Source organism: Antechinus flavipes, chromosome 5 (assembly GCF_016432865.1).
Source record: "Antechinus flavipes isolate AdamAnt ecotype Samford, QLD, Australia chromosome 5, AdamAnt_v2, whole genome shotgun sequence".
Lineage (NCBI taxonomy): Eukaryota > Metazoa > Chordata > Mammalia > Dasyuromorphia > Dasyuridae > Antechinus > Antechinus flavipes.
The window spans coordinates 16,696,407-16,717,352 of record NC_067402.1 but is presented as its reverse complement, the minus strand read 5'-3'; the positions used below and the strand labels follow the sequence as shown (position 1 = coordinate 16,717,352).

General features: G+C 40.4%; 1 protein-coding gene across 1 annotated transcript in view; it reads left to right on the top strand.

The window, feature by feature from the left end:
- The window catches only part of HIBADH (3-hydroxyisobutyrate dehydrogenase), a 142,697-nt gene that overhangs the window by 112,751 nt on the left and 9,000 nt on the right, over positions 1 to 20,946 (top strand). The window contains exons 5-7 of the mRNA XM_051963357.1: positions 6,104 to 6,237; positions 7,597 to 7,673; positions 19,715 to 19,871. Of these exons, the coding sequence (XP_051819317.1) occupies positions 6,104 to 6,237; positions 7,597 to 7,673; positions 19,715 to 19,871 (368 nt within the window). The remainder of the gene's footprint in view (positions 1 to 6,103; positions 6,238 to 7,596; positions 7,674 to 19,714; positions 19,872 to 20,946) is intronic.

The window sequence follows — 20,946 nt, the reverse complement described above, 5'->3', positions numbered from 1 at the left end:
ACAAATCCCCGACGAGTTGTTCTTGGCCAGTTTGTTTTAAAGGACGGGGACAGAAAGGGCATGTTTGTAGGCAGCAGGGAAACAGCCACAGCCCAGGGAGAGACTGAAAACAAGAAGCAGGGATATCTGGGGAAGATGGAAGGTGAGGGGGTCGTGTGTGATTGAGGGGCTGTCTTTGGGAAGGAGAAGGGCTACCTCTTCATCTGGAAGTGGAATAAAGAGGTAGCAAGAGAGAGGAAGAGGAGGGAAGAAAGGGGGAGCTCTTGGTGAGTAGCTTGAGTTTTTGTAAAGTATGATGCAGGTATCTCAGCTAAAAGGGGCAGGGGAAGGGCTCCATGGGAACTTCAGGAGAGACGAGAATGGTTGGAACAACAGGTCTGGAGATTGGGGTGGCTAACCTGTGAGGGAGGAGTAGAATGTTTACCTGGCTGAGATGAGAGAATACATTTGTAAGGGATCCATCCAGCATCAGAGAAATAAAACCAAAGGAGAAAGCTGGTAGAAGCTAGTTAGGTTTGAGAGCTAGGACAAGGACACGAGATTGACATGTAAAGAATAGTGCAAGTGTGGACAGATTCGCCAAGGAGTCCAAAGAAGGAAGGGAAGAGAGAGCAAGGTGATGGCCCGGAAAAAAAGAGAAGAAAATAGAAATCAGCAAAAATTAAGAAAAGCCTGGCCTTAGACAGAAACAATCAGACAAAGGGATTTTGTGTGAAGACAAGATGAGTGATGTCATTGAAGCTGCCTAGTAGGAAGACAGGTAACTTCACCCTGTGGCCTCTTTCTCCTTGATTGGTGAATCTCCTGGAACCTCCATTAAAGGAAGTCTCCATGTCAGCTGTGCCCACTCTGATCTCCAAATGCCTTTTCTACCCTGCCTCTCGAGTGGGAGGCACTTCCCTCTTACCCTTCTCCCCGGCCCTTTGCTATTCAGCATCCTTTTATACCTTCTCCCTTAGAATGTAAGCTCCTTAAGGGCAGGTAATGTCTTTCTTTTTGCTTATCTTTATAATCCCAGAATTTACTAGGATGCTATAATAATTATAATAATAATTAATCACATAATAAACAATCACTAATGTTTTATCTGTGTATAGTAAGTGTATGAGGAATGCTTAATTTGTTGAATTGCAGCTATTTTAAATAGCAAAAAGTAGAATTCTAGCAGCTATTGCCCCTAGGTTCTCATAGTATGAAGTAGATTTAGGGAAGAGTTACTTTTAAAAAAGTCACATACTCAAGGACCAGAGTTGCGATACGAAGCCTAATTCTTGAACTCCAGATCCAATGTGTTCTATACTAGTCTTCCTTTAAGTGGTTTTATTTCTTTGAAACTCTAAAACCATGTGCAACTGTGTGCAGGTGTTCTAGCTGTTTCTTCAGGAATTCCGAGCAGTTCAGTTTTTGTGGGAATAACATCAGCTTTAGTTCTGCCCTGGCTATGGAATTCCCTTGGGTGGAATGGTACAGGAGTGGGTTGATGTCTTGGGAAGGCCTAATCTATACACCATAAGTCCATTATTGTACTATACCATCTACATTTTACCTCGATCCTAGTTCCTGCTGCTCATTTAGCTTTCTAAATCTTAGCTACTTTAGCTCAAAAAAAATGGCAGAATCCAACTTGTTATTGTTTGCCTCATAAGGTTGATGTGAAGATCAAATGAGATAATGATCACAAATTTAATTATAATCATTACAAATTATAATGAATGATAAGTTATACTCTAATATGACACGTAACTATATGCTATATTATTGCCGTATTGGAACTCTGTTTTGGATTTGGCTCCTGGGATTACCAAATTCTCATTTGGGGCAGAATCTACATTTTGGCATATACTCTCAAGAGGTTGTAAATAATTAAACACACACACACTCACGGCCTAGGGATTCAAATGTTGGATGGAGGAAAGAATTGAACAGAACTCTCTAAGCATGTGTAATAAAGTGGATTGTTCTTTTGCATTTATTTTTTTCAAATTTATTTTTTACATGAAATAAGTGTTTGAACAAGTGAGAAAGTGCAGCTGTCAAAAGCTTAACCAGCTGAGAACTATTGTCATCATTAATTTTTCTCTAATAAATGACTCTCTGAAGCTATTTAGCAGCCTGTAATGTAGCTACAAAGCTATTGACCTATGATTGATAGTTCTGGGTTTTGTTTGTGAGCTTTGACTGAAATTGTTATTTAATTTGCTGTAGGTCAGATCACTGGATCAGTGATAAGGCTGAGTATGGGCGTTGAATAAAAACAGTTCTTGATGTTGGAGGACATCATGCTGGGAAATATATCCGAAGCCAGCATGGTAACAGTCACTTGTACTTTCGCTTGATCGAATGAACAGTGGGCATAGATCACAATTAAAGCCATCCTTTGAACCTGGGACTTCCGTACAAAATCTCTTCCAAAGAATGTGCTCTGAAGGACAGTCGTGGTTCCGGGGCTGTGTGTGTCCTTTCAGGCTTCCAGAGGTGATCTCATTTTTCCAGTTTACTTTGGCTAACATAGTGCTGACTTCTTACAGTGCCGGTACCTAATTGGTTAAAAATAGTATGAACCCCAATAGGTTGTTTGACTTTGCAGTAGTGAAGTAGTTCACAATTTGAATGAAATATGGTTCCTCTCACTTGGGCTTTTTAAGTATAAAGATAGTGGGTTTGGGTGAATAAATTAAGTTCAAAAGTAGGCCATTACTTGCAGCTGTCTCTTCTAATGGGCTCTGGTTTTATACATGTTCCAGAGTCTTATGGTGTTTTCATTCCCAGCTCTAGTGTAAAATGAAGTGTAAATATAAGACATTGGCTAATAGCTCATCCACATAGTATCCTTGTCTTGGACAACAGGATTTGACATGAAAATTGTGAGCTGATATTTTTAGTATCAATGAAGAATGACTTTTCCATTCCTCTCCGAAAACAGCACTGATAATGTGTCTGGCCTGTTTTATAGTTAATAAGGTTCTTAGTTGGATCAAATCTATTTCTGTACGAGCCTAATTTTTGGAGGCCCTGAGACTCTGCCATGTGGAATGGTTATTTCTTTGTGATCAGTGCATAGGCTGTGAGTTTTAAAGAGTATACTCTTAAGTACTGGGACACACTTAAACAATGCCATCTTCTGAAATGGGAACGAATAAGAATCAACAAAATAATAGTAACATCCAATATTTACAGAGTAGTCTAAGGTTTACAAAGTTCTTTACATTATTACTATATTTGATCTTCATAACAACCCCATAAGGTAGACAAACTTGCTAACCTCATTTTATTGATGATAAAATTGAGTATGAGAGAGGTCACATAGCTAGTAAGTGTCTGAGGCAGGATTTGAACTGGATTCTTCCTAACCCCAAGTCCAACACTGTAATTCTAGTATTAATACCTTGGATCTAAGTAGTCAGCTTCAGAAATGACCTATCCTACAGTTTATGAATATGTTGCCATAAGATTAAGAATGGAAATAAATTCTAATTTACATCATGTCTCCTATCAGGAAATATTACACTGACTGACATTTTTTGGTGGCTATTAAAGAATTTTGAAAAAGGAAGCCTGGATAGTAAAAATTTGCCAATACTAACCCACACTGTCCAAGAAAGAAGGTCCTCTGATTCTAAGTGATTAATACCAGTTCTGCTTGGAGAGAAAATCAATTTATTAAACTTAGCCTTAGGATGTTGGAAATTCTTCTTGAGAACATCAGCTCAGTTGGTTCTGACTGGGTTCTCCTCAAGCAACATTGTAATTTTTATAACTTTATTTCCTGATTGTATCTACCCCCTAGGAGAAAGTACCTATAAGAATCAGTCTTAACTCTTATGCCAGGTAGAACTTCCATTATAAATTAATAGTTTAGTATTTTAGATTATAATATTATTTGTATTACTCCTTTCCCTAGAGTCTGATTGAGTCTGTCTAAATTGATAAAATTAAGTTTCTGAATGTTTAAGCTAAAGACTGTGGACTCATGGTTTCACCAAAGTACTGCTACCACATGAAGTAGATAGGTCATCAAGCCCCTCTCTTGAGCATATCTCCATATCAATACAAAAGAGAAAGAGCCACAGATAAAATTTTTAAAAATTAATTTTAGCCTAAGATTTTATGCTTACTCAACAAAATCTTTTTTTATGTGTACATATTTATAGTTATCTTGTTGCACAAGAAAAATCAGATTTAGAAAGGTAAAAATAACCTAGGAAGAAAAATAAAAATGCAAGCAAACAACAACAGAAAGAGTGTAAATGCTATATTGTGGTCCACACTCATTTCCCACTGTTCTTTAGCTGGGTGGAGCTGATCATCACTGATCAATTGGAATTGAATTGGATCCTCTCATTGCCAAAGATAGCCGCTTCCATCAGGATTGATCCTCATATAGTATTGTTTCAACAGAACCTTTTAAGAAGATATAAGAGAATTTATTTATAGTTCTTATGCTTACTTACCTGTTGGTACCAGTGCATTGACCAACTATGATATTGCATAGTGCCCATTGGAATAATCAGTCTCTGAAGAAGACCTCCAAATAGAATCTTACTATCTGAAATTTTCATTTAATTCCTTTGCTGGCAAATATATACATTTTTTAAAATGAAAAATCTAAACACAAAAAACAGACGTCAGGATGCACTAGTTAGGGAAAATTCAGCAAATAATTATTTAACACCTACTATGTACAAAGCACTGTGCTGGACCTGGGGAAATCAGGGAGTTTAAATTATCAAATGAGAATGCACCATGCAAACAGATAAACAAATATAAGAAAATTTGAAAGAACAAGAATTGGGGTAGAAGAAAAGGTAGAATGGAGATGGTCGCTGAGCTAAATCTTGATGGAAGAGAAAGATTCTCAAACACAAGAGAGAAGGAGGGAGGACATCCTAAGCGAGGGTGAAATGGTGTGCAAGAAAAGGGAGAGATATTATCATTCTCTAAATTGGTGGGTTTAAATGGTCTTGAGGTGGCTCTCCTTCCACATGAACCTTTAAAATAACTAGATGTTGCTTGGAGATAATGGATCAGTGAGGTAAATATAGAATTAATATTTAGAACAGGAAGTGAGCGTCCATTTCTATCATACTCTTTTTAGACTTAAGTCTTTAGAAAAGCTATGATTCAGTCATTGTGAATATTCTAGTGCAAATGGAGCCCTTTCCCCCAAATCTTAGTGCTGCAGAGGGGATCCCCACTTTTCAAAGGCTGCCAGGTGCTACTGAGATTAAGATGTGACCGCTGGACTAAGCGCTCAGATTGCAAGATTAGAGTTTGAAGGGGCTCTGCAGATCATTTCTTCCAGTTGTCTTATTTAACTGAGATGAGGAGACTAAGGCTCTGTGTGGGGGACTGGGGGTGGCTAAGAGGGCTGGCTCAGTGTAAAACGGCTCATCACTGATTAAATATTGGGTCACATCAACTCATAAAACTGTCAAACGTCTTGCAGCAAAATACTGAAATGGGACTGGCCCTAAACTCTGGATTATCCATGATTTCTGCACGGTGGAACACCTCTACCTTGGTTTTTGCGGGGCTTTCTTGTGGCTTTATGATTTTACATATGCTTCCATATATAAAGTGGTTCTTCAAGATGGAGAATCACTCTCCCTGTGAGAGTAACACTCCCCCTGTCTCCTTATCCTATATCATTCTTAGGTCTTTTCAGGGATCCTCCACTGAGGATTTCTTCTGCCTCTGGAGGCCTGCCTTTGGATCCTGCAGAGCATTGTCCCTGGACATTCTGTCCCCACCTCCTCCCGTTTGCCCAGCCGCCTCTTTATCGGATTAGCCATGAGCTTGGGCCCCTCATCACTGAGCCTGTGTACGCATCCATGAGCCCTCCCGTTGCTCTTAGGGCCCCCAAGAGTTTGGTTCTTCAGAGGGTGCCGCGGGTCACACGTAGTACGGTGTCTGCCAGAGCAGTGTTTCTGTGTTGGACAGGATGGAATCATGGGAAGGATTGCAGAACATGCTTGCTGTGGACACGGTTTGTGTCCGTGATGTTTTAGCTTGAATTTTATGTCTTTAAATTCTAAATTTATGTTTTTCAATCCCTTCCGAATGTTCCCTGCATTCATTCTCCCCTCCAAATCTTTCTTTGCAGGGGTGGGAGCTGCTCGAGCCGGGAACCTGACGTTCATGGTAGGAGGACTGGAGCGAGAGTTTGCTGCTGCCAGAGAATTGCTGGAATGCATGGGATCCAACGTGGTGTATTGTGGAGGGGTGGGAACCGGACAGGTAAGGGAGCGCGGGAGATGCTGTGAGCTCAGCTTCCTTTTTCTCTTCCTTCTCTAAGTTTTCACATTCATTTTATTCCCTTTTCTCCATACTTGATTCGGGTTTTCTTGAATGAATATACTTAGTTCATCAGACAGCACTTTCTGAGTGTCTCCTGTGGGCCAGGCCCTGTGTGAGGCCTGAGACTATCACTGCAAGAGTAAAACACGTTCCTGCTCCCACAGGCGTTCTCCTGGGGAATGGGTGGGGTGCAAACACAATCACGGGAAAGTGAATGCAGAGCCTGGCTTCAGGGGAGGAGCACTGGGGACACCCAAGGAGGAGATGGAGCGGAGCCATGAGGGTGTCTGCTAATGACGTGACAGAGCCAGAGCGAAAGCTTCGCTCACATTGCCGCCATCTCAGGGCCAGAGACTTTCAGTTACTTCTGCTTCTCTCGCTCCCCTGAGCGCCAGGCCTTTCTCTCCCGCTGCTTCCTTCCTTCCATCTAATTCTCCTCCGACAGGCCGTCTCTCCCAGGCAGGCCCTGGGCCCTCATTCTGTCCGGTCCTTTGGGCCTCTCCCGAGTGCCCCTCGCCCCGACCATTAGCAGAGTGGGGCTCTGTGGGGGTCAGAGCCGTGCCCTTGCTGGGCCTCAGTGCTGGCCCGGTTCTTGGGGGGAGCAGGAGGGAACTTGGTGGAGGCTCACAGAGCCCCTGCTGCCCCTGCTGATCCCAGCTGTCCCATTGGCCCGGCTGGCTGCCTGGACACCGCCCGCTCGCCTCTCCTTCACTTCCATCACTCCCTATTTCCTCCTGACTTTTCCTCGACTTCCAGTTCCTTCATGACTTTGTCGTGTCCTGCCCTTCCCCAGGGGTCCTGCAGCAATACCCACCATCCTGCTGCCTGCCCCCCTGAGAGAAGGGTTTTACCCCTCAGGCTCTGCCCCCGCTGCTCCCTGGCATTCTCCTCCGGCCTCCCAGTGCCCGACGTCACCGGCCGGACTCGTGGGGCCTCCTCAGTCGGGATCCCCACCGACCTCGATCAGTCTTTGCATTGGGTTCCCTTGTCTCAGTGGGGGGCTCCCCTCAGCCACTGAGGTCGGGCTGCCGAGGGACCAGGAGGTTGTGTGCTGCCGATGGGTTTGCTCAGTGCCCAGGTCGGCTTCACCTACAAATTATGTTCAGAGGAAGACTGTCACCCTCTGTGTGGTCCCCTAATGTTGACCCAAAGGCCAAACCCCAGGGCATTTGCCTGACTCCCGGTGAGAGTCACACCTTTGGGGGAATCACGAGGTGAAAGTTCCCCTTCAGGTATAGACAAAGCTCCTCTGAAGCCATCCCGTGGCCCCTCCATGCTGACCATCTACTTCCTTTTCAGGCAGCAAAAATATGCAACAACATGCTGTTGGCCATCAGCATGATCGGGACTGCTGAAGCGATGAATCTTGGAATCAGGTCTGTGGCTGTGTGTTGTTAGGAGCTGTGTCTGTCCATGCGGGGAGAATACTACTACCGAGTACTAGGGGTTTCTGCCGCAAAAAGTTTTGCACTTGCTTGGAATATTGGAATATCCTTGAGCTTGCCTGTTTAGCCAGAGGTTGGACCTTAGACAAGCTTTCTTTGTAAGAGTCACAAAGTACCGTGACATTTTTTGCATTTAAAGTTAATTATCTTTTTTGTTGTTGTTGTGACGTTCCCATTTCTTCTATCATGTTGAAATAAGGGTTACAGTCCCTGCATAAGTGACATGTAGCTTGGCAATAGGGAGCTAAATTTGCATGAATGGTAGGGTCAGTGTACAGTGCAGGTCATATGTAAAAGTCCCAGATGATTATTTTATTTACCTTGAATTTAGTCCTCCCAATAAATGTTGCTGGTGGTTCTGTTTTCCACATAAATTAGAGTTCAGTCCAAGAGATATATTTTATAGCCATAACCTCTTACAGTTGGCTAGTTTTTCACCCTTGCAGTCAGAACCCAACATTTCTTTTACTTATTAAAATGTATTCACACATATATCTGGATGTTATTATGTAAATGGCTTTGTTGTTTTACATAGATTATCCAATATTTTACTTAAATTGGGTCAAAAATTTTCTTTTTTCTATTAAAAGGAAGGAAAAAAGCTTTTTTTGTTTGTTTTTTTTTTTTTTTGATTGTTTTGCAAGGCAAATGGGGTTAAGGGACTTGCCCAGAGTCACACAGCTAGCAAGTGTTAAGTTACATCCCTATAAAATTGACATGTACCTTGACAATAGAGAGTTAAATTTGCATGAATGGAAGGGTCGGTGTGCTGTGTAGGTTGTGTGCAAAAGTCCCAGATGATTATTTTATTCATTTGAGTGTAGTCCTCCCAATAATTGTTGCTGGTGGTTCTGTTCTCCACATAGTTCTGTCTGGATTTGAACTCAGACCCTCTTGACTTCAGGGCTGGTATTATATCCACTGTCCCATTTAGATGTTACCCTCCCCCCCAAAAAAAGCATTTGTTAAGCACCTACTGTATACCAGGCATTTTGATCCTACAATAACTCTGTGAAGGAAGTGCTGGTTATTATCCCTATTTTGCTATTATTATCTCTATTTTTCATTTGAGGAAACTGAGACAGGGAATATTTAAGTCACTTTCCCAGGATCACACAGCTAGTAAGTGTCTAAGGTTAGATTTGAACTCAAGTCCTCCTGATTCTAGACCCAGTGAAAGGGATAAGTTCTTAATTAGGCTTGTGAATCAGCAATCTTTTAATTTGAAACTCTTCATATGACAGATCATTAAATAATTACATATAGCAATATAATTAATGTATGTTCAATTAAACATGTGTTCAATTTTCTGAAGGCATGAGAGCACTCCTTCCTTTCTCTGTTTCTTTCCTCTCCTCTTTTTCTCCCTGTCTTCCTTTCCCTTTCTCTGATCATACTTGTTCTCATTTCATTTTTGTTCTCTTTTTCTTTTACTCTACTTATCTAGCCTCCCAATAAATTAGTTTTTTGTTGAATAATTCATGCATTATTTGATGCTGTAGATTAAGGGTTCTTAACTTGGAATCCTGAACTTGGTTCTAATAAATATTTTTATAACTTTATTTTAGTATATTTGGATTCTTTTGTAATCCCACATATTTTTATTTTGTGTAAATGTTATCCTAAGAGGTTCATAGGCTTTACCACGTTGCCAAAAAAGGTCCATGACATAAAAAGGTTAAGAAGCCATGTTTCAGATACACTCCCCCAAATCATCCCAAACTAATATATTAAATACATTCAATGAAACTAGAATAGTGTGACATACCATTCACTTTTTGATAAAAGCTACAAAACAGCAAAAAGCACTTACTTTAAAACAACAACAACACAGTAATGGATTCACATTTCCTCTTAATTACCATATCAAGATGCTGTTGTTTTATTGAATTGCCCTTGTCTCAGATGTTGGACTATCTTGACCTATTAAGTTGTCATGTTGTAATTGAGATAAAAGAGGAATTTGCTTTGCATCAGTGCTAATTGGTTTATCAATATCCTGTACCATTTACATGTTAAAATTGAATGTCTGTAAGATGGTGAAGCATATCTGTATTAAGCTTTAATAAAATGGCTAGTCTCGTATGTAGCTATTGTTAAAACCAATTGTAATTCAGCGTGGTGTATCTGTATTATGGTCAGTTTTAGTCTATGGGTCACTTAGCATAATTGAAAAACTACTTGCCTACAACTTATTTTCATGTCTTGCTCTATCACAGTTAACAAATAAAAGGGAGATGGAAATTTCTGGGACCAAAATGCATACAAAATTAATTAGTGTTGACAACAGGATGAGTGACTTGGTGCATATTTTAACATAGTTCAGTGTTTGGGGATTAAAAAAAAGGTTTGTAAATTAGGGATGTAACAAGACTATAGGCTGGTAAATTTTCCCTCCATGGCATTCCAGTCCATTCCATTTCCTACCATTTACTTTGAACATTATGACTCCAGAAGCTATTCATCCTGCAAAATAATGGCTCTTATTATAACGTGGCACTCCTTCAATACTTTTTGCTATTCACTACATAGGTAATAATTTGCTATTGACTGAAAAAAGCTGAGTTTTTAATAGAGTTCTAGAAGTTCTAATCCAATTAAATTCACCGACATTTTTTATACTCCTATTATATGTTAAGCTGGTGATACAGGTGTGTCATGGACTTCCTTCAATAGTTTTCTGAATTTACTTGTTCCCCCAGTTTAAACTTAAGCTGGCAGATCTGGAATTCTCAATAGGGTATGCTATTCAATTGCTTTCTTAGGATTTGGGGAGGAAACCTTGGGATGAGAAGGGATAAACTATTTTTAACCCTGTAGTTCCTGAACCCTCGTCAGCGAGTTTCACATTTAAACAAAATTAATCGACATGATACCATTAAACACAAAACATTTACTAAAGGATATGGCAGAAAAAGGAATAATTATAGTATTTTCTTAGTAGAGGGCACAACTAATCCTTTTTTTTTATTATAGCTTTTTGTTTACAAGATATATGCGTGAGTAATTTTTCAGTATTGACAATTGCAAAACCTCTTGTTTCAATTTTTCCCCTCCTTCCCCCAGATGGCAGGTTTACCAATGCATGTTAAATATGTTGAAGTATAAGTTAAATACAACATATATATATACATACACACACACACACACACACACACACACACACACATATATATATATATATACACAAGTCCACAGTTATTTTGCTGTACAAAAAGAATCGAACTTTGAAATAGTGTACTATTAGCCTGTGAAGGAAATCAAAAATGCAGGCGGACAAAAATAGAGGGCTTGGGAATTCTATGTAGTGGTTCACAGTCATCTCCCAGAGTTCTTTCCCTGGGTGTAGCTGGTTCAGTTCATTATGGGAATAACTAATCTTAATGCTTGCAGTCCCTCCTTGACATTCACATGTTTAACTTTTGCAATTTAAAGCCTTCTTGTGATTTTATTAGTAGCCTAATTTTCACTTTCACATTGGCAATGTCGCACAGCACATTCATAACTCTGCACAGTAGAGAAAAAAGTAAGAGACACAATGGAGCATTTGTAGCTGCAAAAAGAGGGCCGTATTGGTAAAAAATGTTCATGAATCCTCTCCAGAAAGTGCTAAAGTAACCTCTCAAGTGTATGAAGAAGTTGAAAGAAAAATGAAAAAGTAGCTAACTTTGTGAGCAAATGAGAAAGCAGATACCTCTGCTCTCTGTGATGCTCATGGACAGGCCTCGGCCTCCCGGGCCATTCCCCCGGACTACCCTCCCATCGGTGTGACTGGGTCCTGCCTGCTGGACCTGACTGAGCCCAGCTGCCCTGGGGGGCAGCTGGGGGGAGTTCCAAGCTCAGATAGGGGCCAGCGATTCTCTGGGAGGCACGTCCTTTTCATCAGGGGCAGTGCAGAGAGTGAGTCCGAAGGGAGATTAGAGATGGCAGTTTGTCCTTGGGGATTCTTCCAACATTGCTGCCTTTGCCCTTCCTGTCTGGGGTTCCCCTTTTCTCTTGGGTTTTATGTATTATCCTAGGGTTACTGTCTAAGGAAAGGTGCACATTATTAGAATGGATGCTTTGTTATACAGAATTATATGCAGAGAAGTACATTTTCAGCAATTTCTAGCAAAAGATTACCATTTTTTGTGATCACAGGAACCTAATACCCTATTTTCCATAGGTTTAATTTTTAGGTTGTGTTTTTGATTTTCATGCCATTTTCTAGGACCTTTACCCCTGTGAAAATTGAGGTATCACTGTACTTTGTGGAAGACAAAAGCATGAATAATGATAACATTTACTCAGTAGAAGATAAAAGCAGAAATAATCAAAACATAATATTTCTCTATTGAACTCTTCTACTAGTATGCTTAGTGGGAAGAGGAAACACATATTTACAAAACATTAGCAAGAGCATACGTTGAAAGGAAAACTCATGTGTTCAAGGCATCTTAATGACCCTGGACACTCGCAGACCTGACATCCTTGACCACCTTATAGAACAGGCTGGTTGATGCATTTCCTGCTGAGCCAATCTTGGTATCTGTTTTCCTTCTGGTCCTTACAGCTGGCCAGCTTGGAGGTGTTTCTTCCCTGTTGTTCTTGAGACATTGCAGTAGCACGTAGCCACCTTTGGTCAGATACTGTGGAAGCCTTATGTTCTTTCAATAGCAAGCAATGCCCTTAAACTAAGGAAATGCCAGGCTCTGCTCTGGGGCTTTGCCTCTCAAACCGCAGCTCTCTGGAGGGTCATCGAGTAGTTGCAGAGTCAGTTCTTCAAATGAGAGGACTTTCTGTTTTATTCAGTAACTTCCCAGCCAAACAGGTTTTTAAACCTCAATCAGCTGGCTCCCAGCAAAATAGATATAAAACCTGTCTTTACCTTTCTCATCTCCCTCTCAAACAAGAGAAGGTGGTAAAGACCAACAGGGCTAATCTTTGAAAATGTTCCCTTTATTTGCTGGGAATGGCACTACAGGGGAATCCCTCTACTTTTCAAGTACTTTTCAAGTACAAAGGACAAACAACCAAAGGGTAAGTTTAATGACTCAGAGCACACAGTAAGTTTCTGAGGCTCCATTCACTGAGCCACATGGCTTCCTCTAGGACATGATAGGCAGAATGATTAGGGGACGAGGGGCTCAAGAGAATGAGATGGTTCTCCAAAAGGTCCTAATGGGGAGGGGGAAAGAGTGTGAGGGGATGACCTAGGAAAGAACTGCAGGGCTGAGGGGTTGGAGCTACGGGGTGAACGAAGAACAGTCTGGGGAAGAGGTGGAATGCCAAAAAATTGGGTTCAGATAAGGAGATTCCGGAATTCATTAACATGGAAAATGTTGCACATATGGATGATGTCACAGTCAAGGATAAGATCTTGGTGTTTGTCTAAGGTAGATTGCAGCTCATGGGAAATGAGTAAGTTGAAGAATATGAGGTTACAATTTTTTGAGAGAGTAGAGATATGTTAGCAGAACACTACAGTCAGTGAGGTTCCCAGAAAAACAACTGTAGACTCTACCTGCTACTTTGAATCACCTCCGAATGATGTTTTATATCAGTATCTTATGTCTTGTATCTCTCTTGTTTTTATCTTCTGCCTCGGACTCCTCCTGCACTGTGTCTTTTCTTTCTTCTGTCTTCATCTGGTAGTTTGCTCCATTTCTTTCCCTTGCTGCTTTCTTCTTGGCTTCCAATACATCAAGTCATGGCCTTCCCAAAAAGCAATGGCCAACTCTAACTTAGGTTGAGGGGCAACTGGGTGGATAGCATTGGGTGGTAGGAAGCCATTTTGGCAGCTGTGTGGAGTGCGGATTGGAAAGGGTGACCCTGAAAGATCAATTAGGAGACTCAAGGAGTCTGAACCAGCATGGCAGAAGAAGGGAATGGATTGTGAACGATGAGGATAATTGTTTAGACTTGCCTGACGATGGGTTGTGTTTGGGGGTACGGTGGAGGGTGTGTGAGAGAGGAACGTTCTAAATCTGGGTGATTAGGAATAGGATAGTTCCCTAGAAACCTGGAAATTGGTCTGGATTAGGGGAAGAAATCATGATTGGACGTGTTTTGGCTCTCTGGGTAGATAAATCCATCTTGCAGTTGGTGTTTGGGATTAGAGTTCAGCAAAGATGCTACATCTGGATAAGTAGATTTGGCAGCCGTTTGCCTAGAAACAGCACTTGACAGACTGTGAGTAAATTAGATTTTCTTAGGAGAGAGGAGAGAAACAAGGGGAGAGTGTTTGCCTGAGGTTCGGGGCCGCTCACCAAAGAGATGGAAGATGATCCAAGACTGAGAAGAAAGGCCCAGGTGGGTAAAAGGGTCCCCAAGGCTGAGAAGAGAAACTCTGCAAGAAGAATTCCAAGGACTTGAAATTAGAAAGGGCCAGGTCTAGCCTTGGGCCCTCTGTTTGTGGCTTTGACCAGATTCTCTCCCGGGGTTATGAGAGTTATGGATTACACAAGATAATGTACTGTACTGTAGCAACACTCTGGGTAGGCCCCAAAGGGACAGATGAATATGAGATATTATACATACATATGTCTAGAGATACGTACCTGGATCTACCATCTTTATGCCCCTTTGTATCACAGGTATTGATTATTTCCCCACTTGGGTTTCTCCCCATGTTTAATTTTTGTCCTGACAGACCTAGTCCATTGCATTTCTTGTGGTAGGCGCTCAATAAATAAATATTGGTTGAAAGAATGAAGCCATCGTGGGGGAAGTAAGAAGCCTTGACCTTGCTGATTGGAGTGGGCAAAAGCAGGAGGGAGAAAGCCCTTAGAAAGACTGAAGGTTTTCAGTTTTTATAAGGCAAAACTCATCCCTTGTCCCTATTAGGCTGATGCAGTGACAAAATCAATGGAGAGAGGAAATTTGAATGCAGAAATGCTAGCGGGGTAGCCGAAAGGCTTTTCAAAACGAAATGTAGCACATTCACTCCTTCTCATGCATGTGGCCCATCTGTGGACAGAGGGAAGAAGCTCACTTGTGTTATTTAACTGTTGAAAATAGTGTGCGCGCTGCCGGTGCCTCGGCTCTTGTTAATGAATTGCTGCCTGGTAACATAATTCACAAGCTCATTTTTCAAAATGTTGAGATCTTTCATCCCATTTTCTTTAGGAGATTCTCAGTGGTTTGGAAGCACTAAAATATGAGTGCTTCTACTATTGTCTTTTCTCCATGGTTTACAGACGTGTTTTAAAATGACAGAATTGTTCTCTAATAGAGTATAGATAGCAGGCAGGATTTATAGAGCTTTGCAAGGTGAAAGAGAAAATTGGCATCAACGAGCATAAATTCCCAAGTAGTAAATTCCCCCAAAGTAGTGCAGCATCAGGGTGCTTTAGCTCCATTTATATTCTATACATGCTGGAGAAAATGTGTTGTTTTTGTCTCTTTTTTGTTCATAAAAATAAGAATACATTTCTAGTGGGCGTTTTAATGTCAACATTTAAAAGTAGAGTTGCTCGTTCCTCTTAAATGTGCATTTCTAATGAACTGCACAGTTCATTTGCTATTCAAGAACATTTATTTTTACTTTGATATTGATTGGTAAATCTCTTCTCTCACATGTCCTTTTCTTTATCATGTGCTGGGTCTTTAACGCAATTATCCGGCTTAAATGATGTCAATCAAAAATGAGAAATCAAAACACAAGAATGCAATCTGGAGTTGTCTCTTACTCATAGCCTATCCTGCCATTTTGGGTCCCTAGTTGTTACCATAAAGCAGAATCTAAAATTGAACACTGGCTTTTTGAAATAATGAATAACTATGAACAGAATTAACCATAGAGGGGATGTAAAGAAAATTCAAGTTTAAAAAAATTTTTAATTCAAGTTCCTTGAGTAATCTGAAATCCCTCTAAGAGTCACTACTTCTGTAGTGTTGATGAAGATCATCTTTTACAAATAGATAGTGATGCATAATTTCAGTTTTTAAGAACCTCCCTCCCCCTTCCCCCCCTTCCTTTTCTCTGAGGCAATTGGGGTTAAATGACTTGCCAAGGTCATATAGATAGAAAGTATTTAGTTTCTGAGGCCAGATTTGAACTCAGGTTCTCCTGACTTCAGGGCCGATGCTCTATCCACTGTGCCATCTAGCTGCCCCCCCTTTTTTATTATTATAACTTTTTATTGACAGAACCCATGCTGAGTAATTTTTTACAACATTATTCCTTGCACTCACTTCTGTTCTGACTTTTCCCCTCCCTCCCTTCACCTCCTCCCCTGGATGGCAAGCAGTCCTTTACATGTTGAATAGGTTACAGTATATCCTAGATAGAATATATGTGTGCAGAACCGAACAGTTCTCTTGTTGCACAGGGAGAATTGGATTCAGAAGGTAGAAATAACCCGGGAAGAAAAACAAAAATGCAAGCAGTTTATATTCATTTCCCAGTGTTCTTTCTTTGGGTGTAGCTGCTTCTGTCCATCCTTGATCAATTGGAACTGTAGCTGCCCCTTTTAAGAGAATTTCTTTGGGAAAAACTCCATGTTAATTTAGGTGACTGACTTGAGCTTCTTATGTAAAAAAATCAATGTTTTATACAGGGCCTGTATAAAGCCACCCAAAAAAATAGAAGTTTGACGTAACTTCTAGAAAATACATTGTGATTTTTTTTTACTTCAAAAGCTGTAAGACTGGTGAATGCTACATTTAACCGTAGAGGATGCTTATTTACTAGTTTTCCATATGGCTTTGATCCTTGTAGGTGCTCAACTATTTCCTTCATTGGATTCAATATGATACTTAGCATAGAATCCTAGGTTGGGGCCAGAGATGGATGGGGACAGAAAGATGTTTTAGTTCAACTTGCTCATTTTCCAGAGGAGAAAACTGAGGCACAATACCTGGCTTGCTCAAGACCTAGCCAGCCTGCTTTTCTCACTAACTTGATTGTGGGCCGCTCTAGGTCAGGGACAGGGTCTGTCTACTTTTTATTTCTTATGACCCGTGTAAGTTCTCAGTAAGTATTCGTTGCACACGAGATAAACTGCACGTAATTGATGCTCAGGCCTGTGGCCCCCGCTCCGCGTCTGTGAAGCATCCCCTCCAGAACTCGGCTCTCTGGTTGGTGTAGAAGGTTTGGCTTTTCTGGCCAAACGGGAGGAGCCGCCCAGCACAATTAGCTCAGCCCTTGGGCCCTCAAAGCCTGGGCTTGGGGCACGGCAGAGGCTGCGCAGATTTTAATTTGTCACCCTTGGTGCATCGGCAGCCTCCCTTCCTCGTCTCATTTGAGACTCTTGGCTTTTAAAGCGGAATAGCTGTGACACAGCGATGCTTCTTGAGGAAGCAGGAGAGCTGCGAGCGGGGCATCGGATGCTTTTTTCAGAGGATGTTTCAGCAATTGTAAAGTCGCCGGCACGCAGGCGCACACGTGGCTGCTCGCGCTGCGTCCAGCGGCAAGTTATTATGGGGACTGACAGCCCGTCATCATTCTGACGGCTCGAGCGGTCTATCTGGTGAACGGCCGCAGAGCTCTTATGCAGAGAGCATCATATGTTCCCAGCCAATTTACAGGGAAACAGCAATAACATTTTATCATGGTTGAGAGCCCAGTAGCGGCTTCCTATTAAACTTGCCCTTTCAGATACCTGTCTTGGATTAATTTGTTGATTTCAAATGGAAACTCAGTCTTCTCCAGTGAAGCATGACGTTCTCGGAGACTCTCGCTGAATGACAATTACTGTATATTCTGGCTGGTTTCAGACCATTACAAGCCTCGGGCCCAGAGGAAGACAGAGGACTTCAGGAACTGATTTTAATATCGTGTCTAGTTTTAACTGTCAGTTATACATGTACCATTGGACGAATCCTCAGGAAGATGAAATGCAAAACGCTCCTAACTTGTGCTTCTTAATGATGTGCTTGCTCTGATGAAGGGGGAAAACAGGAAGAGGAGCAGTTTTCTGAAGGGAATTGATCTAGTGAAGAGCATCAAAGTTCAGAAAGTGCAGGTTTAAAATTATCACTGAAATCACGCTTAATTTTTCCCCCTGAAGAGTCCTTCTCAGGAGCAACATTCTTTGTTTAGAAAAACATTTTAAAATTTGTAGCAATGTGTTTGCTCAAAGAATGGAGTAGAGCAAGCAGGGTTACTTACTGAGAATAAGATGCTTGGACCTCTTAGGGGGGAGAAGGGTAATCGGGGATGGGAGCATTACTTCCAGTGAGCATGAATTTCACTTAGTGCTTAGCGTCTGCTCAGTGTTACCTGTGATGTTTTAAAGAGGACTAGCAATATGCTGAAGTAGGTGAAAATGAATTTTAGACTAGCCAGTCCCTTGATTTTATCTCCAGTGGCAGGAGGAAGGCAGCTCTTTAGATGTTAAAGGTACCTGAATTAAGAGTAATATTAAATTAGAATGATTTGTATTTAGAAAATATTTAGTTATAGTTAAAGCAAATTAGCTCATCAGCAACCTGTATTTTTGCATTTATTCCCCTAGCAACGTTTATCTTATTTGCCTAAGTAGCTTGATGTTGGTTAAAGCACAGTACTCACATTCATATGATACAAATCCTTTCGATCTCTTACAATGTCTTATAAAATCAAAACGAATTCAGAAAAGATGAAAAACAATTGGAATTCGTTCAGTCTGCAGGTGAATTCCAATTAAGATTAGTCTCATTTAATCCATTACATTTATTATACGCCTCTTTAAAATACATAAGTGCTCAGTATGCTCTCCTGTTTTAACACATTTATCTATAACTTTGGATATATCAGGAATCAAATCATGTTCCCTGGATTACATTTACCTCTAACAGAGTTGCTAACAGACTTCCAGGGCCAGTATTGTAAAGGATTTTGCTGAATTTAATGTTTAATCAGTTTCTCTTTAAAAGCTCCCCTCTTTGCTTTCATATAAAAAGTATGGCGAACAAAATAAATATGCTTATATTTTTAAAATCTTGATCTACCTTTGTGTCGTAAAGTTATTATTTTTGTTCTTAGAAGACATTGGTTCTGAGTGAGAGTAGAATATTTCATAGCAATTCTTTGCAACAACTTTAGATTAAAGAAGTAGCTAAGTCGTCTGTAGAAACTATTATTTGAAACTTGAATGAATGATACTTAACAAAAATATGTTCCTCCAGCTGTGTAAAAATACTTATCCTCCCAACAATACCGTATTTTGATTCTATTTTCTTTAAAGTCCACATGGAGCAGCCATTTACACCGTCAGCCCAGCATTAGGACAAATGATGTTTCTGCTCGGACAAGCTTTGTTTTATCAGGATCAGTGACCTCATCAGCAGCTGACCCAGAACTATAATGCATGTCTCTGAATAGATAACATATGTCACAACTGTGCAGACTTGCTTCATAAGCAAGATTTCTTAATGAAGATTTAATAAATAAATAGTTTTCAGCAATATACAACAGGAAATGTCTTCTTTCACAAGATAATTTCTTTTAAGATTCTTTTACGGTTTGTGGCACATCTCTTGCATTTATTCTCTGGAAAACAAAAAGAATAAACACACATATAAATGCATCCACACGTATACCACTACCATGATGCATCATTTATTTGCCAGTGTATCATTTTTAAATATTTTAGTTATGAGCAGCATATATAGAATTTAAATGTTAAAGATGCTCATTTTGATTTAAAATTTTTTATGAAGTACATAGATGTAATTGATGACCCAAAGACCAGAAGAACCTGTGCTTGCAATAAGCAAGCAAGCACACAAAAACCGTGTTAGGCAATATTTATTTTAAAAAGCAATATGGGGCAAAATGTTCTCATTAAATACAGAAGGTCCTACGTCTGAAATATTACTGCTTACCAGCTAGCTTGAGTCCCTGTAATTTAAGACAGAATTGCCTACTTCTAATATCAATACTCTTTTGTTTTCCAAGGCATGTAATAAATGGGAGAGAAATGGCACCTTGTCGTCATATGTAAAACAAGTCACCCATGTCTTGCACATTTTGACATTTAACACTTCTTTTCTTTGACCTTTGACAGGTTAGGTCTTGACCCAAAACTGTTGGCAAAAATTCTAAATATGAGCTCTGGTCGTTGTTGGTCAAGTGACACTTACAATCCGGTGCCAGGGGTAATGGATGGAGTACCTTCTGCGAATAATTACCAGGGTGGATTTGGAACAGTGCTTATGGCCAAGGTACTGTACATTTAATAGAGAGCTAATCTTTAAATCCCTTTTATCTTATTCTTAGTTTTTTTACTTTAACAAAATCTATCCCTCTCCTTCATATATTTCTCAAGCAACAAAATCACTTTTTATTTCAACCTTGGAAATTACCTTTCTTCTCCTTACCAGGAATGAGTAAGAATTTATTCCAGAGGGGTAGGAAAATGCTAAGTGTATTCTCTTTACTGCTAATATACTTTACTAGAAGAGACTGCCAAGAGCTTTTGTTTTATTTTGTTCTTGAGTTTGTTTTTAACATAATCTGGCAAAATTTTGTGCTGTTTTCTAAAACTATGTATAAATCAAATGCATAGAATGAGAGTAGTGAACATTGATTTTTTTTAAACACATAAAATTTCCAACCTCTATATTGACCTTAGAAGTACATTTTAAAGAAGAAGAGTCCTCCAAAATTAATATAAAATTCTCTTAATTCTCGAAATAAAATTCTCTTTTTTGTTAAGTAGAAATGGGTCTGTGAGGGCCTCTATTACATATTTCTTAGCCCCTGAAAAATTGTATTAAAGACATTCTTTCTTTTGGGGCACCTGTTCTATCAACTCTGAATTCACTTTTCAAGAAGCCCTTACTTAGGCCTCTGCACCCATGTTATAAGCATCTTTCCTAGTTTCAACCTGAAAGAATATTCTTAATTTGGCTGTCATGAGCCGGGCTTGTCTAACCCTAGTTTGCAGCAGCTGCTATACAAAAACCAGTCACCTCCTATATCTGCTGGGCTGCAGGCACAAGGTAATGGCTGTCTGCCGTGAATGTCAGGCAGCCGGTGTGGGACTCGTGGAGTCCTGGAGATCTCTTTGGGAAATGCTGCCAGAGACTGAAACCAAGAGAGAAGAGCTGGGTGCAGATTCGGCCATGTAGACTTTCTGTAGAGGTGATCTCAGTAAAATGAAGGGCTCGGGCTCAATGGCCAAGGACCAGAGCCTCTGTCAGGATTGTTGTCCAGAGTGCCTTGCTGCTTTTTTTTTTTTTTTTTTTTTTTTTTTTTTTAACGCCTACAAGTTTCTGTTTCAGGAATGGAAGTTGG